The 23,102-nt window shown below is 39.2% G+C and overlaps 1 protein-coding gene across 1 annotated transcript in view; it reads left to right on the top strand.

The window, feature by feature from the left end:
• Positions 1–7,428: 7,428 nt before the first annotated feature.
• Positions 7,429–23,102, top strand: part of SLC9A7 (solute carrier family 9 member A7) — a 52,188-nt gene continuing 36,514 nt past the window's right edge. The window contains exons 1-5 of the mRNA XM_026845981.1: positions 7,429–7,501; positions 18,807–19,006; positions 20,332–20,409; positions 21,159–21,235; positions 22,216–22,328. Coding sequence (XP_026701782.1) covers positions 7,429–7,501; positions 18,807–19,006; positions 20,332–20,409; positions 21,159–21,235; positions 22,216–22,328 — 541 coding nt within the window. The remainder of the gene's footprint in view (positions 7,502–18,806; positions 19,007–20,331; positions 20,410–21,158; positions 21,236–22,215; positions 22,329–23,102) is intronic.

Below are 23,102 nucleotides of genomic sequence, written 5' to 3'. Positions count from 1 at the left end.
TGTGAGTGGCTTCCTCTGCCTTTTGTTCTAGCCAACAATTAAAAGGAGAGATGATATTTTTTTTTGTTTGTCTTATGGGTGTCTGAGTATTGGTAATATAATGAACACAGGAGTTTCCTGGGTTTTTTGTGGGGCTTTTGGTGTTTACTGTGAGTGTCATAGCATTGGGCACTGTGTGCATTGCTCATCTTGTAAGATCTGCTCGGTCCTTTGCACTGAATCAAACAGAAGCAAGATTTTTACTCTTGTGACAGAATTGTTGCACACCTTTTTAACTTTCAGTTGAGTTTAGTGATAAATCCTCCACTTAAACTGCTGGAAAAGATGATCTTTTTCTCAAAGAGTAACAAAAGCTGAACCCAGTGCTCAAAACAAATCTTTTAGCAGTGCCCAGTCATTATGTTTGCTTATATATTATTACTTTTTTTTTTTTTATTGTTACGTTTGTGGTCTAAAACTTGGCTGCATGCAGTCTGAGTGTTTTCCCAATGATCTGGCAGTTCAGTCTGTCAGCATTTATCATGAGTAACTGAGCACAACTTTTGTCCATGCTTTGCTATTGTAACAGTCCAGAAGGTGACACTTTCTCCTGCACACTCATCTGGAACTCATAACCTGAAATGTTATGGGAACAACAATAATTCTGTACTTGTCCTCAAAGTTCTGCTGGTTCTTCTGAAATATTAGTTATTTATGCCAGAAGAAAATGATAGGCTCAATAGTCCACTTGCTTCCTTATGATATTTAGCTCCAATCCCAACTGATTGTTTATACCCATGGATCTAATAGCTAGGTAACACTTTACTGTAAGGAGCAGTTATCCAATTTGATCTTCCTTTTATTTGTTGCTTAATCTGCTCACATTTCATAACAAGTCCTCTTGCTTAAATTGATATACCTTGTTCAAAGCTTTGCAAAGAAAAAAAAAAAACACAATGAATCTGTATTTACTGGGTTGCATTATCTATTGTGTAATCTAATTTTAGAGTTTGGGAGGCAATTCTTTATTCACACTGGGTTACAGCAAAAGCGCTATGCAGCTGGTTTGCCTGCTACTGAGGGAAGGCTCTCTGAAGCGGTAATTCTCTTGAGGTCCTTGGCATGAATAGGCATCGCAGCAGTAATTTTTCTTTTCTCAACAACTACTTTAATTGCTACAGCTTCAGAACGTATCATTGTCAGGAGCTGACATGAACATATGCTTTGTACAGAAGCAGCAGAATGCTCCACAGTGCCTGAAACAGTGTTTCAGCATATCTGTAACCTCGTTTTATTTTTGTCATTCCTTCTTGCTGTGCGTTATTGATCCTAAGACACAAAAGAGTGGCAAAAGGTAGTCTTTCTGTGTATTTGGGAGGAAGGGTGCTGTGAAACAACTATATACAGAAACACTTTGAAGCTTTTGAAATATGCATCTGAACAATGTAGTGCTTTATAAATCCTTTTTGCCTAAATTTCCCATTTTCCTCTTTGGTTTTGAAGAGTATGTACGTTTTCTAGCTGACCGTTCTACATATCAGCAAATCTTCAGTGTCTGCTCTGAAAGCTTGTTTTTTTATTTGGCTGGATTTTCATTATGGCCCTATTGCTGTTTTTTACAATCTAAAGAAAGCCTACATTCATAAGGATTACTGCATCTGCGAAGGATGAAGAATAAGTAGGAATGATGAAGTCCAGTGGTCATGAATAGACAAATTGTCCCAGTCATTCGTTCAGTTGTCAGTATATTGTGAAGTATTTGGACTGGCAAAAAATGTTAGCTTTGGGTAACATACTAGTTTTATTAAAAGCACAGTAGAGTACTCAGAGTGTATTCCAAGACAGCATATGATATATTAGTGTGTCTCTCCTCTTAAGTGTGACTGATTGATTTGTCACTAAAAGTTTGTAACTTTAGATTTTAATTCTACTTTCCATTGCTAGCTGAGCTTGTCTTATTGGAGAAATCTTATCAAAAAGGTACTTGCAATTCCAAGCGGGATGCTGCCTTGTGTTATGCCAGGAACACTGAAGAAGGAAGATCTTGTACTGGCTGAAGATCAGAGTTGATTCTGGCTGAAGATCAGAGTTGATTTTGGAGTCTGACGTGTTCCCTGTGTTCACAAATATAGATACTATTGTGTGCCTTCAGATTCCATTTTGCCCCTTTTGTGGTGGGTGGTAGTAAATGCAAGTTTTACATGGTGTTCTGATAGAGCACTGTAGTGGTTCTATTCTCAGTGATACTAGTCTCTTCTAAATACAGTGTTAATCCGGAGTAAGTGGTCACTGCGCAGTTGCTGTACTTCTACATAGCATGCAGCACTTTGCAAAGCTCCAGTACCAGAGCAACTAAATAACATCTCATGTTACCAGTTTGCTCTTGGTACAACAGTCAACTACAACCAATGCTTTTTAAATAGATAAAACATTGGGAAGCTAGTACAGTGTCATTTAAAAGAAAGATTTAGAATGAAATTGTTTGGTAAAGCGTTTTGCAGGGTATGGATACCTAGAGTACCTGGCACTGACTGTGCAGATCAGAATGGACACATCTCGTGACTGATGGGGGTTTCTGATTCCGTTGGTACAAGCTGGTTTAGCAACCACACAAACCAAATCTAACACCTGTTACTATTGTGCAAAAAACATAGCACTTACGTGAGCGTTATTTATTGCGCACAGCATAAATATTCTGATCTGAAGGACCTGTGACTTTTTACTATAGAATCTATTTTTGATTAGTCAACAAGCAAACCTGGAGACTTTCATACAGCTACTGAAGTGGCAAGTGTTAGTGGTGCTTTTTGAAGACACCTATTTTTCTAGGTAATCTTTCCTCAATGGTATTTTGCTAGTGACAGTTTGTTACTAATAACAAGTCTTGCATAAAAAGCCTCTGAATAGCAAACTAAGAGCTTCAAAATAGTAGCTGTTTAAGATATGTGTGTGTGTGTGTGTGTGTGTATATGTGTATATATATATATGTATATGTATGTGTGTGTATGTATGTGTGTGTATATATACATATATATATACATATATATATACATATATATATATACATATATATATATACATATATATATATACATATATATATATATACACACACACACTTAGAGGGATGGAATCGAGGGGGGAGAGATTTTCCCTTGAGGAAGACATAGCACTATATAAGCCATCTGGGTGCATATTTTGAATATTGTTTTTTTAGTTTTTTCGGTGAAATTAGTTTGCACACACTTGCCATCTTTAGGGTATTTGATACTAGTAGACGAGCACACAGCATTGTGCTTTTTTTGTGAAGCCCTGCTAATGTATGTGTGTTTCCTGGTTTGCTGGGAATTGGTGTGACTGCATTTCCTGACATCAGGACATCTGTGATTATTGCTGATAGAAGTTGTTAATTGAATATTTGTACTTTGATAGGCATTGGTTGCCCAGCTGTTATCTATCAGGCTGTATTTGCATTGCTATAGTCATGTCAGATTTTTTTTTTTTTTTTCTCCATGTTGCTATTTGATAATTTTGATAGGTCACACTGAAGGAACTACCCCGTGTAGTACATTTGTATGAACCAGCTTCCATGCTACTTTTGGCACAGAAATTCAAATAACAATGTCCATTTGTTATTATATATCCCATGACCATGTGGATTCCTAGGACATTTCATCAGGTGTTTTGGAAACCGGAGAAGCAATAACTGTCACACTCCAGAAGTGTACTAGACCAACCTGTGCTCTGTGTGTATCCACTCTAGGAAAAATGCTTTGTCATTTTTGTGTCAGTGTACCTTGCCCACCCATGCTTCAGCTTTAGCAGCACTAGCCCAACTTGTGCTTTACCTTGAGCTCAAGGATACTGTGTTTCTAGCAGCAGTGGAGGTCAATTCCAAGATATTGTTGGAGACAAAGGGTGTCCAAAACAGTAAATGACCTCATACAGTCGACTTGAAAGGCCTGCTTACAGTGTTACCTCTTAGCTTCTGGAACAGAGCTTGGGGTATATGGAGCTGTTAGCATGTAACATGTCTCTGTAAAGTTTTCTTCCTTCCTTTTCCTATTCTTGGGAACATGATTGCTACTCTCTGGGGGTTCACAGAACTGTTAAATTCTGTGATGTGTTTGCAGGGAATTGCTATGACTGCATCTTGCAGGTAAGGAGTAGTGGCAAGGAACAAGATCAAAAGCATTCACTGAATCTCTTTTAGTTGTCCATTTTGATGCCTGCAATTGGGATTTTCTCTCTTTTTATGCTCCCAGATAGTCTCTTCTGTATCAGTGAAGCTTGGAAATCCTACTACTCTTGCAAAGCAAACTGCTAAATACTTACTTGTTCAAGAATGCCAAGTCATGTTCCCTTGTGAAAAATGGTTTGTGGTTTTTTGCATCACCCAGAAGCTCTTACAGGCTCAGGCCTGGAATCCAGATCTGCAGACAGCCTGGCTTCACTTTAAGGCTTTGTCACTCTTGGAAGAGACCCACTTTGCTGATATTCTTTCCAAATTTTAACAAACTGGACATGGGCCTAGTGCAAAGCAGCCTCCTGTGAGTTGTAACAAGTCCAATCTTTGAGTAAATCCAAGTTTTGTGTTGAAATGAGTCTGGATTTCATATTTGAGCTGTCTAACCCAGTGCAGTGTTTGTGTGTTCTGCTTGCTGATTTCTGGGAGTGGAGAGCAATTTTCTAAAGCAAAGCTCAATGAAGTTTATTGTCCTGCATATGGGGACACTTCAGTTTGCTTTAGAAAATTGTGTTCTGCACAAAAACATGCTATTGGAGTTGAGATAGATTAATGGTAGCAGTAATGGAGGGAAGAGAACAGTCAGGGGATGCAGCTCCATGAAGTTTTTGTTACAGCTTCTTTGCACTTTGCTTCTTGGTGAGTGTTTTTGGTTTTGCTTCTACACCTGTCATCACCCAGCCTTCTTTCTCCCTCTGAACTATGTCATGGTGCACTCCCTGCTCCAACATCTGTGGCTTTTCTGGTGTCCCATGAATTTGTGCTGTAGTTCTGATTAAGGTAGATGTGGAAGACTAGGTAGATACCTAAAACTGTTTCTAATTTTTCGTAACCAATGGTAGAACTGTGATGGAAGCATCTTTGGAGATACCCATAACCTAACTTTTTATTTTTTTCTCTCTGGAGTAGTAAGTGATAGACTGTATTGTAGCTGTTAAGACAATATGCACTGCTTGCTTTTTTTTTTTTTTTTTTTTTTTTTTGTCTAAAGTCTTGACTTTCTTTTTTGAATCCCCTTCAAAAAAAACTTTTGTGGAGGTCTTTAAGCACAGGCATTAATAACGGTAGGACTTAAGCCTAGCAAAGTAACTCATACAAATTTTATTTGACAGAACTTGCCTTGCTTTTATGAGACATTTCCTCAGAAACTGGAACTGTGAAATTTCATTGTTCTGACAGAAATTTTCCACTTCTACTCCACAAAAAATCAAGTTACTTCTATGCAAGCATGCCTTTTGCAAAATCTGCAACAACATTAAGTGAGGATACCACAGAGACCACACAGTCTGTCAGTGTTGGATTGCAGTGTCTTGAGCCTTGTTGACATCTCTGTAATTTGTCTGGCCTTAATATTTAATAAGCCTGATACCATGCAATCTCTGGAGTGAGAGCAGTTATTTTAAAATTTCCTTGTGCCTTTGGAGTTCTCACCAGGCTCTTTTAAATTCAGAGGTATGCTTGCCACACCATGTCTGGAGAATAAAGCAGTAATCATCAATTCTATGGCTCCATACTCATGTTGTATTAATCTTTTAAGAAGTTGGCAGAAAGAATACTTTGTGTAGCATAGCAGGATTTTGATTTTGCTCCTGATCAGTGGGAGCTGCTGGAAGTCTTAGGTTGCCTTTTCAGGAGGGTGAGAGTTAAGAGGTAAGTGACTTGGCAGTGGCTGCTTGTTCAAATAGTGCTACAGCCTGTGTGTTCTGGTTGTTCGCTTGATGCCAAGTGGCTTGCTGGGACCTAGACTTTTCCAGAGGGAGATGGTTGTTGAATGCACAGGATATGCATGAGAGATGCAGCCTGCATCCATCAGTGAAATGGCAACAGTCAAAGCAGATAAAGGTCTGCTGATGTGCTAGAAAAGAACAGCCGGGGCTGATCAGTGAAGGCAAACTTATTTTCTGTTGTCCCCTGCCAAAAGCTGTGGGGAATCTTGGTGAAATACAGTCTAAGTAAACTGGTTTAGGCAGTATCTGTGAACGTGAGGGCTCTTTCATTTCCAAACTTCGATCTGAGATCTGGTTTTGTCTCTGGATACAGGATTTTCAGGATTGTTAACTGTCTGAAGGTTCCAAGGAGTTGAATTTATTTGTGGTAGATGAAAGTGTTCATCATCTGCACCTTGTATTCCAAGTTTGCTAGCTTGAGTTGGAAGCTGCTATTGAAACAGCTGCCTCTTCTGGTTTTCAGGGAGCCTAAGTAAAGAATGTGACTTCCTCCTTTCTGCAAACCCTTAGCCAATAGTATGTCATGCACAAATTACTGAAAGTATTTGTCATACATTGGCATGTTTCACCAAGGAAATCCATGATAAACATGATAACACTTTGAATTATTTTTGTGTAAGAAGCCGTGTAGCTGAAATTGAAAAGCACTACTCTGTGGTTTGAGAGTTTTCCAGAACTATTAAAAAAATAAATAAATCAGTTTTTAAACCCACAGAAGTGCCTTATTTTAAGTCTCAAAAGTGGTTTTAACAAGTAACTTTCAGCTGACATCTGAAGGGGGGCCAAAAAAGTGTGTTAAAAGTGTGTTTTCTTTTTTTTTTTTTTTCCTTTTCCCCCTAGAATCTTGAGTGAAATTTTGATAATTCTTTTTTCTCTTATGCAAGTTGCAAATTCTTTGTAAGAACATCTCATTTTTGTCCTAACATGTCTTTAGATTTTGAACTTGAGCTTGAACTTTAGAAGTCTGTCAGACTTAAGGTGGTGCTTATACTTTGTAATTTGTTTTGTTTGCAGTCAAATGCTGTTCTTCTTTCCCCACCTGCTTTGATGAACAACCTGAAAGATGAATGTGTGGAAGCTCTTGCAGACTGCTAATGGCTTTTTAAAGGCAAATCGTTAATTCAGAATTCTCTTCAAGTGCACCAGGGACTTTCAGTGTCCACAAAAAATGAACTTCATTTACAGTACTTCTGTGGCTTTTTTACCATGAGTTGCACAAAAGAGATCCAGTGGTGTGTGAATTAACTCAACTCTAATACTTTGAGACATATTAAAAAGTAGTTTCTGGGATGGAGGAAGTATCATGTTGGGCTGAAAATGCTCCGTTGGGCTGGAAGCCTCAAGCAGTGGGTTGAAAGGAAAAGTTACATGTCTTCTGACTTGGAGCTCAGAGCACTAACGGGAGGAACAGGCAAGCCTAGGCATTGACTGGTTTCTTTTCTAGCTTGCAAGCTTACCTGCTTAAGAGGGTATGAGATGACAGCTGTGTTTCCTGCTGGCTCTGGGCAAGAGCCATTCACTTATCCTAGTGGCTTCTCTAAATGTCAAGGTATGTAGAGTGATGGTACCAAAACTAACTTGGTAGAGGAAAAACAGAAGCTTGTAATGAGTTGCCCTAGATACTTCCACTGAAGTAAATCTGCAGTCTTTATGTATTAGCTACTGATCCAGCTTTCGTGCTGTGAGGGTATTAGTAAAGTGCACATACACTGCAATTTAACCTGCAAATTAATATGGAAACAAATCTTGGGAGTAAGTGCTTCTTAAAGTTTCAAAAGGTGTTTTTCCAGGTGTCTAGATAATAATCTCTTAACCACATTGTCCAAAAGCAATAGTACTAGCATGTAATTTTGAAAAATAAAAATCTTGTTGTAGAGACTTGCATGTTCTCTGAGGGTAGCTCTCTCCTGATGAGCAATGTTGACAGATGCACTTAAGTGCAGGGTGGTGTAACCTGTTTACACAAACCAATGTTTTGGAATTTTTTTTGTTAGGGCTCTGGTATCAGATATATAGTTTAAACTAACAGCCACATCGCTATTAAATGAGGTACTTTTTTGAGGTTTAGGATGGCAGTTGTAAGCTAGACAAAATTCATTACATTGTATTGCATGTTGTTGTCACTGGCACTTGTATTATTCTGTCAAGCATTTTCTTAGTCTAACAAAAGAGTATCTCTGGAGAAGTGAAAGTGAAGTGAAGCCAGAATTAGCTTATGCTGTATTTCACTTGAAAAATCTAAATAGAAAAGTAAAAAGAAAAGGCCATGAAGGTTACATCTGAGCAGTAATGTAGCTGATGGCTTAAACGTGTGTATGCAAAAATGTTAGAGGACATGCATGGTGAGCAGCAGTGCTTGGTTTCATCGCTTGCTTATTCTCTGTGCTACATTGTGTGGGGGGGTGTGAGTCTGTCCCCTGTCCTCTAGTTTTATAGGAAGTGGGAGCTGTTTTTGCTTCTGATGGCAAATGTGTAAGTTTCTGGGTTTTTATACATACCATGTGCAGCTAATTCTTTTAAAAGCAAGTTGACTTAACCAATTTTCTAACCAAAGTAGTTTAGACATATTTAACCCCTTGTATTAATAAAAATCATGTTATGAGAAACAGCTTAAGGAAGTTTGGAGGATATTTTGGTTATGCTTATATGAAGCATCCCTTAAACTTCAGGCTTTGGTATCTTCCTGAAAGGATATCCATCCAACTTGGGATGCAAGAATTGCTTTATAGTGATTATTTTGCATATGTCTAAACCCAAGACTTGGGAGTTGTTCTATTGAAACAGTTTGTGTGGGAAAACCTGCTGGTTCAATCTGAACATCTCTTATGTTTGCTCTTGAGATTGTATTTGTTTGAGAGAATGTTCAGGGGAGAGGAGTGAATGGCCAAAAGGCAGCATAAATAAATAGCTTTATCACTTAAAAGGGCTAGGGTAAGAGCAAGCTCATGGGATGTGCAGTGATTCTGCTCATGTAAGGGAGATTGTTCTTTGGAAAGATGTTTTACTCCTTACTTTTTTCTGCCCTGCCATGGGGTCTTACAGCAAACCCCTGTGGTATCAGTAGCTGCTCTGGATGTCAATGGGTCAGATTATTCCACACAGTGGGAATTGGATGCTCTTTATATCTAATAAATCTGATCTTACTAGCATTCAGCTGGCACCTTTGGTCTAGGAGTGGACATAAAATCATAGGCTCCCAACCACATCAGTGTCACTGGTGAGACTTGCTGGGGTTAGAGTTGAGGTGGGATGCAGAGGAGAGGTGAAGTGGATGTGGTTGCTCGGACGGTGTGCTGGCACTGCTGCCGCTAAAAAGGCTGGAAGGGATGGCAGAATGTCAGGCCAGAGGAGGCTAGGAGGCATCAGTCTGTAGTGGGAGCAGAGCAAGAAGTTATTGACTAGGAACTGTAGGGTGAGTTTGGCTGAACTAAGGTAAAGCTTGTACTCGTTCAGGAGGGAGAAGGAGGGTGGTAACAGGTTGCATAGGAGATTGGAAATTGCAGCTGTGGGACTTCTGGACAATGTGCTGCTTGGACCAGGCTGAGCTTTGGCTACCTTTTCTTGTTGCAGCTTGAAGCGCAATCTTTCTTCTTCCTCTCTAGCTTGTGGGAATCAGTCAGGAAGACAGAAGTGTCACAAAACTGTGCACCACAGATTGCAGCAGCCATCATTTGCCTGGCTTCTGCAGTTAGCACTAAAACAACTGCTTAAATTTTATGCTATATATGAAAGCAGAAAAGGCAGTCCTGGGCAAATAATAGTAGATTTCTTTGATCCTCTGTTCAGCTGTCCATAAGGTCCTAGAAGAATATTCCTTGGCTTTTTTGGTTCCCAGCATGTAAAGTGGGATGGATGTCAGAATAGCTGGGTCAAGGGGGTTAAACAGCTGTAGAGTGGAATTGAGAATTGTAGTGCTTTTGTGGGAAGGCAATGGCCACCAAAGTGCTCATGCTTGGAGCCGTCACCCAGAAAGGTAAAACAGAGGGAACATGTGGCTTCTCAGCTCTGCTCAGGGAGATGTCTATAAGTAGCAGGTTGCCTCTAGGAATGGGCTAGTTCTTCTGTTGAGACTGCATGGGTTTGGATGTTGCAATAACAGGACCTTCATGGTCAGACATGATGATCACAGAAATCGGAGTTGTCATATTGCTGCTATTTCTGTCTTTTGAGTTGGTGCATTTCCCTGTAAGCCACAAACCACCCTGTTTACAAGTGCCGGTTAGTCTTCTGCCAACAGCTATAGAGTGTGGGGCTTACCTCAGCACAAAATATTTCCTTGAAAATTCAGTTAACCTGAAACCTGTTGCAGTTCTACAGGTTAGTAAATAGATGGGGCTTGGTGCAAAAAGACCTTTGGAAGAAGCAAGTACTGGGAAGTTCTCCTCGAGAGGAGTGAAAACCTTTCTGATGCAGATTTCAATTCGTTCACCTTGCTCAAAGTTCTTCATGTTTGTTCTTTCTTCCCAAGACTTTGCTTGGGCCCCAGTCCTAATCAGAAACCCCTAGAAATGGTTTCTAGAATGAAGGCCACCACACACATCTGTCACTTTAAATATCCTTCAAATAATCTAAGGCTTGAGGCTGGGATGCAGAACTCCCCATAGGAAGAAAACAGGTTTATCTATAGTTAACAGCTCTCCTTATAGCTATTGTGGGGTCTTTGAACCCAAAGCTGTGCTGAGATGAATGCATTTCCTGCCCCTTTCCCCTTCATCCTCCCCTTATGTCAAACCTTCAAAATGAAATGACAGTGTCAGCAAAGAGATTGCTGCTGCTTAATGAGTTTCAATTGGGTTGCAGATTGAAGCCTGTCTCCCTGCAATGACAGATTAATAACTCTTGCTGAAGCTTTACAGTATGTTCGGGGGGGGGGGGAGGGGGGGGGGGGGATAATTATTGTCTGGGCTTTTTTCTTTTAAACTGGAAAGGTTCATTTCTTGCTAGTGCCTGAACCAGTTGATATTACAAAAATCTTTACAGTAGTAAGTGGCTTGACATTCTTTTTTGGATTCTGAGGAGCTTGTGGCCTTCTGTTTTGAGATATGCTGAGAGTTTCTAGCATGTTACAACACAATGATTAAATAGGTTTTCTGTTATATATCATAGAGTTGCTGCTGCAGTTTGTTTTTTCTCAGGTGCCTGCCAGTGTGGTCACACATGTGCCTGGGGGCAAGAACCTCAGTGTTTGGGATTTTTCCTAATCTGGTTTGGAAGTCTGTTGAAAGAAATGCTTCAGCTCTGCTCCTGCCACAGGGGACTGACCAGTCAGGGAGACTGTGCCCTGTGAGGGAGCCAGTTCTGTATGGGGCAAGGAAGGGGAGCCACAGTGAGCAGAGGTTAGTGTCTTTGTGGTTGCTCATTGCTGTTCACACCCCTAGGAACATGTGTGGTGTTAGTATGTTTATGGATTTCACTGCTTTGGGTTTTATAGCCAAAGAGGATTACTTATATTTTTCTAAAACATAAAGAATCTTGTAAAATGTTATTTATAAAATATTTAACAGCAAATGCTTTGCTAAATCTGTTGCATGAAACAATGGTTATGTGGTAAATGATCTTGAAAACGTTTGAGTTGAGATTAGTTGCAGACTCTGACCTTTGTGTAATCTCTGAAAAATACCTGTGCCTTTTATAACTGTGGTATCTTACTTCTAAATTGAAGGTGGCTCTGAGCTCTTCCACTGCGTCACTGCTGAAGTTGGGAATTCGGTCAGGAGCCTTGACTCACAGTCCTGTGCTTGGACTAGAGGCCACATGTTCTTACCACAGGAGATCAGTTTCTTCCAGGGCTGAGCCTTCACTTTAGGCTGTTCAATATACGGTGTGAGTTTGTGGTTTGGTGTGGGGTTTTTTGGTTTTGTTGTTTTTTGTTTTTTTTTAACTCTCAATTTCTTCTGGATTTTTGATTCTACAGGAGAATACAGGGAGCGTTTTTTTTTTCTTACTGGTTATCATTTTGCCACATCTTTATGGTCATGTTTCTGTGGTTGCGATCTTTCTAATAGTGTCTATTCATTCCTCCAAATCACTTGGAGCAAACTAATTTTTCTGGAGTTATAACTCTTCTGTGAAAATAATTATTCAGAAATTAACTACTGAAATTCCAAAGCAGTCTTCTGTTTAAAAATACAACTATTGACAGATTTAAATTACTTGGTGTTTTCTACCTTAAGCCTGTTCTTTAACCCCATCACCAGTAAGAATGTGTGTTACAGAATAAAACATATCTGCCTGCTTCTGTAGTTCATAAAATTTTTTGGACCATTTTACTGTACATATGAGTATGTAGATCACACTAATATGACACGACCTGAAAAAGAATTAGTTCCCCTAGAAAAAAACAGAGCAATGGTTAGTCAGAGGCATTTTTGACCATCACAGACACTCCTCTGGGTTTTTTTTGGAACCCAAGGCTTGCAAGAAGGTGAGGGTGCACATAGTGCAAGCATGTCCAGCAGTGCAGAGCCAGCAAGGTTTTTTTACATTTGGTTCTGCACAGTGTCCCAGTAAATGGTTGGGGGTTTTTTTTGCTTTGAGTAATCTGTTTATTTAAAATAACTACTATGCTTAGTTTGGCTTATTTAAAAAGTGAATAAAATGCCTATTACAAAGATGCCCTTGATAGCATACTGCTACGTTTGCCTACAAGGAAGAATTACCAGTTTATTTATGGTCTTTAACTTCCTTATGTAAAATAGCCTTAAGGCAATGACAATTGAATCTATTGTTCAGCATTTCCCATTTTCAATATCCCCAAAATTTTCTTCAGAGTTCAAGAATCGACATCACCTGCCTCCATTTCCTGTTGAAAAAAGGTTGTGTGGTTTTTGGGGGGTTGGTTTTTTTTCTTTTTTTCTTTACTGGTGGTGAGGACTTGTCTTGTGTTTATGCTGCTGAACATAAAGTGCCAAGGATGAGGATTAATTTCAAAACAGGCTTCCCATTTTTCAAGTCTCACATCTTCTGTAGCAATGTGACAGGCTTATGAATGCCATGCTGGCAATGTTGCACTATTAAGTAGCTAATAGATTAGTGATGCTGAGTGCAAGACGCTAAAAGAGGTCTGGAGCTCTGCAGTCACTTGCTTAATTCTCCTTCAAGAGGTCGTATAGGGGTGTTCATCTGCACTCCTGTATGAGATAGTACAGTGAATGGCAAGCATATACTATAGAGTGTGGGTTGTTAGCACTACTGGAGGTGGTATGTAACATTTGATCTGATTTTTTTTTTTTTCCCCCACCCCCATGTGTGACATTACTGGCTCAGTTCTGGATCAGAAAAAAATGCTTGAATTACTTCATAAGAAGTGTTCTTCCTCATAAATCACTGTCAAATTTGAAGGTGTGGACTGTGAAGTTCAAAGGTTGATGCGGTATTAGGAAAAATACTTTGTTGGTGTTTCAGGCTATTTAAAGTAAAACTTACCAGCTGTGGTATCTTGATGCACACAAACATCCTATAGTAAAACAAGCCGTGTGATAAACTGATTATTATTATTAAACTTTTACCTTGAAAATATTTACATGACTTTCTTTCATCCTTATTGCCAAGTTTTTTTCTTTGTTCTTGTTTTTTTGTCTTCAAGGTGGTAAAAAATTGAGTTTGTGAGTAGGGAGGAAAAATCTAGACTTTCAAATGTAAGAAATCCTCTTTTACATGGTTTTTCAAAAGCAAACAGATATTTTGCTCCCCATCACCTAGCACCACAAAGAAGCTGGTGTCCAAGTACCCAAACTGTGCTACTCTGCCTCTCTTTGTGGGCTGGGCTAAGGGGAGATGGTCTGTGTACCCAGGTGAGACTGGGTCTCACTGCTGGCACTGCTGCCCAGCTTGACAAAGCAGTCAGTGGTTTGCTGTAGTGTTGCTTTGAAAATTTATTACTTTTACGTTTAAAAAATAAGGGGGGGGGGGGGGGGGGGGGAAGGCTACTAGCAAGTACTTTCTCTGCTATCTGCAGATTATCACGGTATCTACTTTTTTCTATTTACATGGCATTAACAGTAGTTGAACATCTCCTAGTCGCCCCCTCTGCCTACTTTCCATAGGGTGAGTTGTGGCCCAGGGCAGGGGGCATGTCAGGGTGAACTGAGGAAGCAAAATCATCTCCTTCCTGGTTTGCTGCATCACTTTGGCTTTCATGATTCGACACTTACATTGCCTTTTCTTCTCCTCTGATGTAGTTTTAGAGTCAGCAGTGCAGACTGTCATTTTAACCAAACAAAAAACTAAATCCAACTCCAAAGCAACAGATATCTCCAAGACTGACCCAAGAAACAACAAAGTTGATTTTAAATAAACCTTTGCAGTATAAAAGCACCTGTCTGAGGGATCCATATGTTCATGGGAAAGAGTATCCATCGCAAAATAACATAGGCTGAAAGGACCTCTGGAGGTAACCTTGTCCAGCCCTCTGCTCATAGCAGGTCCCCACAGCTTAGGTCTTTCAGAGCCATACTCACATGAGTTTTGGATATACCCAAGCATGGAGATTACATAACCTTTGTGGCCAGCGGCCAGCCTATTCTGGTGCTTGGCCACTTAATTGTTTAAAAAACAAACCTTACCTATTTTTTTTCCCCTGCACTGCAACAAGTTCGTTGACTTTAATCTTAATCACCATGTTCAGAAGTCTGTGTCCCTCTTTCTTCCCAGTAGATAGCTGCAAACAGCAGTAAGATCTCTGCTGAGTCTCTGTCAGGCTGAAACATGGTTAATGCGAACTGCACTGCATACAGAAGAACTCTCAGCATTTGGTGCCTGGCTCTTTACCAGGAGTGTACGAAAGAAAATATATCTAAACGGGTTTGAGTTCACAGACTGATCCAGTCCACTGATTCACAGTTTGAATTCACTGATTAAACTGAGTGTCATGGAGTGCAAATACCTCTGTTTCCTGCAGACTGCTGCCTGCTGAAGCTCCCTGAAGCCTCAGGGCTACTTCTTCAGCATAGAACTGGGCTGGAAACCACACAGACCATGGCTCTGACCAGGGACAGGTGCTTGTGGTTGCGTGTGCCTATTTGAAATCACATTCTTGCTTCAGTGACTTCTGTCGTCAAACAAAACCAAAAGTAAATATACCATTTCAAATGGTGTATTGTTGGAGTTATGTTGACTATGTCTGAAATCTAATGTTAATTATTATCCGTAGTGATTTCTTTTAAAAGGGAAAAAATATTCCCGGATTTTTAATGCTTCATTTCCAGTAAGATGTTCTTTGTGTACCAGCTGTATGACTGGTATTGTACAGACAAGGTACTGGCATAAATGCTTTCTCTGTTAAAAATGAGATTGCAAGTCATGCATACAGGGCACTAAGTATTAATTTTTGAGATTATCCTTCATGAGAGACTTTGAGCAATGATGTAAACTTACCCTTGCAACTCTTACCACAAACCAAAACTTTGAAAGTAAGGCTCTGCCCAAATTTTCAAGTATTTGTAGCCCATTCCCAGCTTTTTTTTTCTCTTGTCACAGTCTTGCAGTAAAAGGCAGCACTGGATTAGTGGCCATAGAGGTTACTTTAAGAGATAAAATGTTCTTAAGCAATCAGTTAAATATTTGCTGTGTAGATACAGGTTCTCAATAAACTCTTCACCAGTGAGACCCTGTGGTGCAGAAGAAACACAGAGCTTGTGTAGTGATTCTTCCGTATCTATTCCTAGCTTCCAGCATCCACCCCTCCCCTTGCTTCCAAATAAGCAACAGAGCTATATTGATTTTATGTTTGTGTTAACAGTGTAGAAGTAAGTCTAGAGTATCCCACTAGGTTTGTTCATTGAGCAATTCCACATCTTTTCTTTTTTTTTTTTTTTTTTTTTTTTTTTTTTTTTTTTTTTCTATGATGGTTGAAATCAAGTATCCAGAGAGAATTTATAGAGGATGTCCTGGCCTTCTGTGTAACACTTAATGGCAGGCAGCATAGAAGGGCATCCTTTCTGAAGCTGTAAATTGGGCTGTTTGGTCTGCCTGAAAAGCACTTTGGTCTTTAGTTTTTTTGGGGTCCTTGGGGGCTGACTAAATATATAAGCTTTGTTAATATTGCTTTATCGGGTGTGGTGGGATGTAGAAATCATCTAACAACTCCAGTAATGTTTTAGTGTGCAAAAGACTTGATGTTCATTGGAAAACTGAAAATACTTCCATACAGTTTTCCATAAAGACTTTAAATTTTATTAGAAGAACATTAATGACTTCAGGATTTCTGCAGCGTATATCTCTGTCAAATGTGTCTAGCTGACACATTTCACTTTAATATTCAAAACCTGTTATTTTGGGACTGTGTGACAAATATAGCCTCTACCATTGTAAGGTCAAGGAACTTTCCCTTCTTCTAACTCATTTGAACTACCAGGTGCCTAATATTTTTTGCTAATGAAGCTGGCCATGAAATTTGTATGGCTTCCTTGAGCCCCTTTTGTTTTCATACCTATTTCTTTTAATGACTGAGCCATGGGCAGCTTTAGCCACTTGACTGCTTCTGCTGGCCTCTTGCTTCAACACTGGCTGCCCTGGTCCCAGCTACATCCTGCTGGAAGAATACAGCAGTCTGCAGCAGGGATTAGATTTCCGAAACTGTGTGGTGCTTGGTGCAAAAGTTGTCCAGTTTGGTATTTTATCGGTAGAAGGTGTATGAAAATGGTATTTCCTTGTAGTGTGTTAAAGACACTGAGGGTTAAAGGATGTTTCACTTCAAATGCCATGTGTCAGTTATGGATATAATTGGCATAGCTTCAAAACTTATTTTAAAATAACTGGTGTATTTTATTATGGGGGAGAAATGTATAAGTGGATTATAGTTGTATAATGCAATCACATCCTGCTCTCCAGTGCCTTTTACTAATGCGATAGCAATGGGGATTTCCCATCTGTTTTTGCAGTGAATTCACAACGGGAAGACTCTGAGCCTAAGAAGATATTTCGTCTATCGGTGTCCCCTTCTCTGTTCTCAGCTTAGTAGCAGTATAGATCTGGCTTTGTGCCACTACTATGTATAAGCTCATCTGTACAGTTTTCATTCTGTCTCATGATTTACTGCAGGATTTATGGCTGATGCTGGTTAGATCCTTTTTTAACATCGACAGTCTTCTTGATGTATTCTGTGAGCCTAAGTCTTTCTAGGTGTGGGGGGGTGAGAGCCACAGAAAACTTTGGCTTCTTGCCTGGCTGGGTTGGTGAAGGTGTCTGTAGCCATAACTGGTAGTGTAAGCGGCTTGGAAGTGAGTGGTTGTAACCTGTCACTTTGTTCAGAGATGCATTTCCAACACATCCGTCATGCATAGCTGTAAAATGCTGTGGGTCCACGAGGACCATGCTTGTATAAACCTCCATATTTAAATTGTTAGCATTTGAGATTTCAGTAAATAGATCTATCTTGCTGAGGGGTTTTCTTCCCCTGTGTTCTCTTTGAGTACATACTTATCTTTTCTAAATAAAATACCTCTTAATCTTCCAGTTACTTTGTAATGATTTTGTTGCAGCTATGTTCTCTTGATGGTAGAGAAAGAGGGCCAGAAGCAAGCAGCCCACTAGTGTCACAGCTACTACCTGCTCTACCTTTTCTTGCATTAAAACTATTTTTCCATTCTGAGCTTGAAGAGAATGAGGTGTGGGTTTTGGTTTGCTTTTCTGGGGTACATTTTGGTTATCCTTTACACTATGTCGCAACGATAAGTCTGTTAAGGGTTTTTTTTGTGGTGTGTGGTAGGATTTCTGTCTTTGTTATACCTCATTTATTCTCTGGTTATTACCTGTCAATTTCATTTAGCATCTGGGGAAACAGATCTGTGGATTCAGAGTGAGGGTCACAGGGAGCAAAACTAGCATTGACTACTGACTTGTCAAAAAAAAGGGTCAAACATCAATCTTCATCTTGCAGTTGTCTGGAATGAAGAATAAATCACCAGACTATCCTAAGGTGACAGGGGAGCTTTTAATAAGTGGGTATCAATTTGTTTACTTACCAGACCAAAACTACATTGACTGTTCTTACACTTTCTCTCTGCAGAACTGGAGTCTTGTCTTTTTCTTAGTATGCTGTGAAAGAAACAGTGCTCAGTTAAAACCTTGTGCTTCTTCAGCCTCCTGGCATGGCCTTTCCATCAAGTTAAAAATTGCTTCTTTGTCGTTGTGTTTACATCTCTTATTGATAGTGTTTTCTGGTTGGATTTTATCTAGGCTGGCTGAGTAATTCTTATATTCCTGAATCTTAGGTCTCTTATGATTGCCCACTTTTGTATTTATTTTTGTTTCTGTGAAATGTGGAGAAGACACATAGCTGGCTTCTTTGTGCATGTCATCCAAATTTTAGTTGTGAGGTTTGCAGAGTACACAGGATGATGTGCAATGGGCATTGTTTGCTTGCTTAGAATTCCCAGACAAAAAATCTGCACCCTTGCTGCAGCTGTAAAATATTATGGCAAATGTCACTGTTTCAGCTTATTTATGGTCACGTGTTATCAGTAGTCATTATTTGCCAGTAATGGTGTATCTACTCAGCTCTGTCCTTAGGCAGGTGAGATGTATTTCATGTGTCCTGGTGTTTAGCCTCTCATGCAACTCAGGGTTTATGTATTAAAGGTGTGAATGAGGGTGAGGAAGACAAAACACAAAAATGGAGTATTTTGGTTGTCACTTCAGACAGATATCAGCCTTTATAAATTCAGTGATGGTTTTGATGTGCTTGGGGCCTCTCTTCCTCTGCAGGAAACTGGTAGTAACTAGTCACTGCAAAATGTTTATAATGCACGTACACTCGTAAGGCTCATGCATTGTACCTTGGATTTTATTTGAAACTAGAAAGTTAGGTACAGGAGTAGCAAATTGGCCTCATGGATATTCTAACTCTCTTCCAGGACTCATAGTTGGGGTGATCTTGAGGTATGGGACTCCCTCTACCAGCGGCCACGACAAGCCGTTCAGCTGCTCACAGGAGGACAGGCCATTTACAACCCTGCTGGTCAACGTCAGCGGGAAGTTCTTTGAGTATACGCTCAAAGGGGAAATAAGCCCTGGGAAGATCCACAACGTGGAGCAAAATGACATGTTGCGAAAGGTAAGGGTAGACCATTTCTTGTGCTTGGCTGAGTGTTTCTCTTCTATCTGTGCTTCCCTCCCTCCTCCCCCATTCTGTCCCTTTGAATGTTAGGTAGTATCGAGTATCTGTATTCCTGATAGTAACAGCACTTAAATGCTTAATTCAAAAGCATCTTCTGTATTATACTGCTGCTGGCAATACTGTGCTTTGTTACATGTATGTAGTGCTTTCCCAAAGCCTTTGGTTGCTGTTTGAAGACTTCATGTATGTTTCTAACATCTGTAGAATTCACTAAGACCAGCTGGACAAAAAAAAGCCTGATGGTGCTTTGTGTAATACAAGGAAAACGATCAGTTCTTAGTGAAAAGTGGTTGTTTCTCAGTGTTTTGTTTTGTTTTGTTTTTTTTTTTCCTAGGGTTTTTTAATCTGTTTATTGTCAGGAAATAGTTACTGCTTACATCCCCATAATCCCCAAATGAGACAGTCTGGTATTGGAATTGAAATTAATCTATCAACTGTTATCCAGATCTGCTATTTGACTTGTTCTATTCAGTGTCAGGAGTTAATCACCTTTTGTGTGTATCAAAGCTAGATTCTGAAGTATAAGATTGAGACTATAAGGTTTGTAACCTAAAAATACTTCTTTCTGCTGACTACAAAGAGAGCTTATGTGTCTGTTTATCTATAGCAGGCAGGTACATATAGCTAAAGTTAGTTGAAATTAATCCTATTCTTGGAGTGCACACTTGTGATTGTCTTCTAACCTGTGCTTAGACAGGGGTTGAAGAGAGCCTAGTTAGTTTCACATCTGTGCAGGTCTTCTGTTTGGATTTTAAGTGTTGTTTTTTATTCCTTACTGTAGTGTAGTCCTTCATGGATACCTGAAGCTTCTACTGAAATGCATGGAAGTGATATATGATCCCAGTTCCTGAAAACCAGTCTTGTATCTGACTCGACTGGCTTACAATAACTGTGCAGTGGCTAGACTTGCAAAAAACCACAAGCTAAAATAGCATTTCATCTGCAGATATATGATGTCCCACACTAAGAGATATCTTCTTCAGAGTAATCTTTATTAGAATTTTTTAATTTAAAAAAGGTGACTGTGTTCAGGACTGCTGCAAGATTATCATTGGTGATGGATGTAATGCCTGTTTTTCCTAGATGCTGTTTGCCAAGAAGAGCTGCAGTTTTTTTCTATATATGTATAGAGCTGGCCAGTATTTTGGAGGGTCAACTTAGCTATTTCTGAAAATAGTAGTTTTCAGAAAATGAAAGAGGAAAACGACCTAACAATTTGTGTATTTCTGTTTCTAATTGTAGTTTCATGTTTTATTTTTTAGGTAACTTTTGACCCGGAAGTTTTTTTCAACATTCTGTTGCCTCCTATTATTTTTCATGCTGGTTATAGCCTGAAGAAAGTAAGTATAATAATTTGAGGAGAGCAGCCTTGGTTTATGTTGTTGTTTGTTTGTTTTTAATGTGAGACTGCTGATTTGTTCAGGAGCGCAGTCTCCATTTCAAGCATTTTCTTGTTAATGGCAGTAAGAAAAAAAGTAATTTCCTTCATAGATGTTTAGGTCATATTGTTTCAAGAGAATGTACTTGTACTTTTTACTATAAACTTGTACTTTTACTATAATCTATTAACTATAAACACATTAAACTATTGAATCTGATTTGTTTTCCTTTAAACGGAACCTCTGGCAAAGTTCAAAGTGAAAGATGTCCTGCTGTGAGTTGTTTTGGTCCTCCTCAAATATGCAAAATGCAGTAAATTATGCTGAGAAGGGGACCCAAACCTGAATCCCAGTGGGGATGTGCCATATCTTGAACGTCAGAAGGGTCCAGATTCTGTTCTTGCTTGAAACTGCCGTAAATTGGTGCTGGTTTTTCAATTGTGCAGCTAACTCTTACATCTCTTATGAAAATACCTGTGTGTAAAGCTTCCTGTTAATAAGCTACGCGTAGGATTTAATACATGGTTCAGATTTGGTTTATTCAATTTATTGAAGTTGGACAGAATTTCCATTGCAGTAGCAGAAGAGTTTGTCTGAAATGAAGGAGTGTTTCTGTGTATTAATGCAAGCGTAGTAGTACACTGCATGTTTTTGAACAGGTGATATAACTTGGTTTAAATAACTATACAAACCTTTTTTTTTCTATGCAGAGACACTTTTTCAGGAATTTGGGGTCCATTTTGGCTTACGCCTTTTTAGGAACAGCAGTCTCTTGTTTTATTATTGGGTAAGTGAACTCTGTGTTATCAGTTTCTTTCTATACTGAAGTTTAGGTTGATAAAGTGACCTTCCAGAGTACCTCATTTTTGTAATTTGTTTGTTTGAGGATTTTATTGTGCATCCTCCAGACAAAATGTGAATGTAACTTTTGCTGAGATTTACCACACTTCTAAACAATACTGTCCCTTGAAATGAAATTGATAAGTTTGAATCACTTGACAAGTCCACAAAGCTAAAGAAGGGTATTGAGTTTTTTGATGTAATGGTCCAGCCCAAAACAAAACCTTGTTAGAGTCTTACTGGAATTGACTCAAACCTGAATTGTGGACGCTACTTGTAATAGAATTTTAGCTATCAGACTTTTAGAGATGTCCCATTTGCATGTGCATGCTCTCTCTTTCTCTGCAGATGTGTATGTATATATATAACTTTATGCGTATGTGTGCGCACACATTTAGTATAAGATAGCTAGTTAATGTTGCTTTACTTGCATACCGTCTCATATGCTGCTAATGTTAGCGTGTCTAGTGTATGGATATTCTGAAATACAGAAATTCCAAGTTACTTAAGTGACTTTGGTTTGTCTCAAAGAATTTCACTAGAAAAGTACTTAGAAGGCTATTCTTAGTTCAGAGCTTTTGGCCTATGTACTGTATTGGGAGAAGGAATACTGAGGAGAATTTTGAGCAGGGAAATGTTCCCTTTGGTAGAAAAGGGAAACAACTTCTAGATTCTGTGTACTAGTAGTGTGAACAGATTTCATGCTTTGCTTACTGGCTTGAAATGTTATCTTCTGGATCATGTATTGCTTGATCAGTTCATAGGGAAGAAGAAAATTAATTTTGAGAGCTTAGTGTTAAACCATGGAAGTGTCCTCCAGAGCTGTACCATAACCAAGCCCACCTGAAATTATTGTTGCTTTTCCTTTGCCTGTCTGAAATGGACCAACTTGTTTGACTTGGACTGTTTTATCCTTTTTCTCTTCAGGAATCTCATGTATGGGGTTGTGAAACTAATGAAGTTGGTGGGTCAGCTTTCTGATAAATTCTATTATACAGACTGCCTCCTCTTTGGAGCGATAATATCTGCCACTGATCCAGGTAGCTTGCTGAACATTTTTTTAATAACCTTCTAAAGTAATTGTATTACTAGGATTTTTGGCTGCCTAGCATGTAGATATTAACAGCAATTTATTTTCAGTTATGTCACGCTAGTCTCTCTGATCATCTTCTCTAAAATGCATGCAAATTCTGAGTGTTGTGAAAGCTGTTCTCTGTCAGTTTGGTGCTGGACTGGTGTGACGTGATGGTATGTTTAGGGAAAAATGTAACTTTTGTGTTCAAATACTTTAAATATTCCCCCCCACCCCGTAGGTTTTTTGTTTAGTGTGCATTAAGTTTAAGACTGCTAATAGGTGAAATTATTACCTTGTCTGGATAGTGGGATTTCCTTCTTCAGCTACATTGCTTGGGACATTGGATAATTTAAGAGCAATATTTGAAGCTTTTAGGTGTGGGGAATTAATATTTCTCCTTCAAATACCCTTCATGTTTTACAAGTTTAAGCAGAAGAATGCTCTTCTGGTAAAGTGATTTGAGCTTTTGCCAAAATAATCCAGTCATCCTTCAAAGTTCAGCAGGCTCACATAGGTGTCTACTTGACAGGTCAGTCTGAGAGCTGATGTGTGTCGGACTGGGATAGGGAGTGATGTAGTATAAAGCCTGACATTTAAAACAGCTTATCTGAGGCAGCTTATCTGAGGTGTTCAGTGGTGATTTGGTGAAAATGGGAAGTAGTTCCTGTGATTGAGCTGAGCTCTGAACAGCTAGTGGTTGCATACAGTTTATGCAAAAAATCACTGTGTAATTTTTGAA

The sequence above is a fragment of the Athene cunicularia genome (assembly GCF_003259725.1).
Source record: "Athene cunicularia isolate RWA chromosome 1 unlocalized genomic scaffold, athCun1 chr1_part1, whole genome shotgun sequence".
Classification (NCBI taxonomy): Eukaryota; Metazoa; Chordata; class Aves; order Strigiformes; family Strigidae; genus Athene; species Athene cunicularia.
This window is presented reverse-complemented; position numbering and strand designations above follow the sequence as displayed.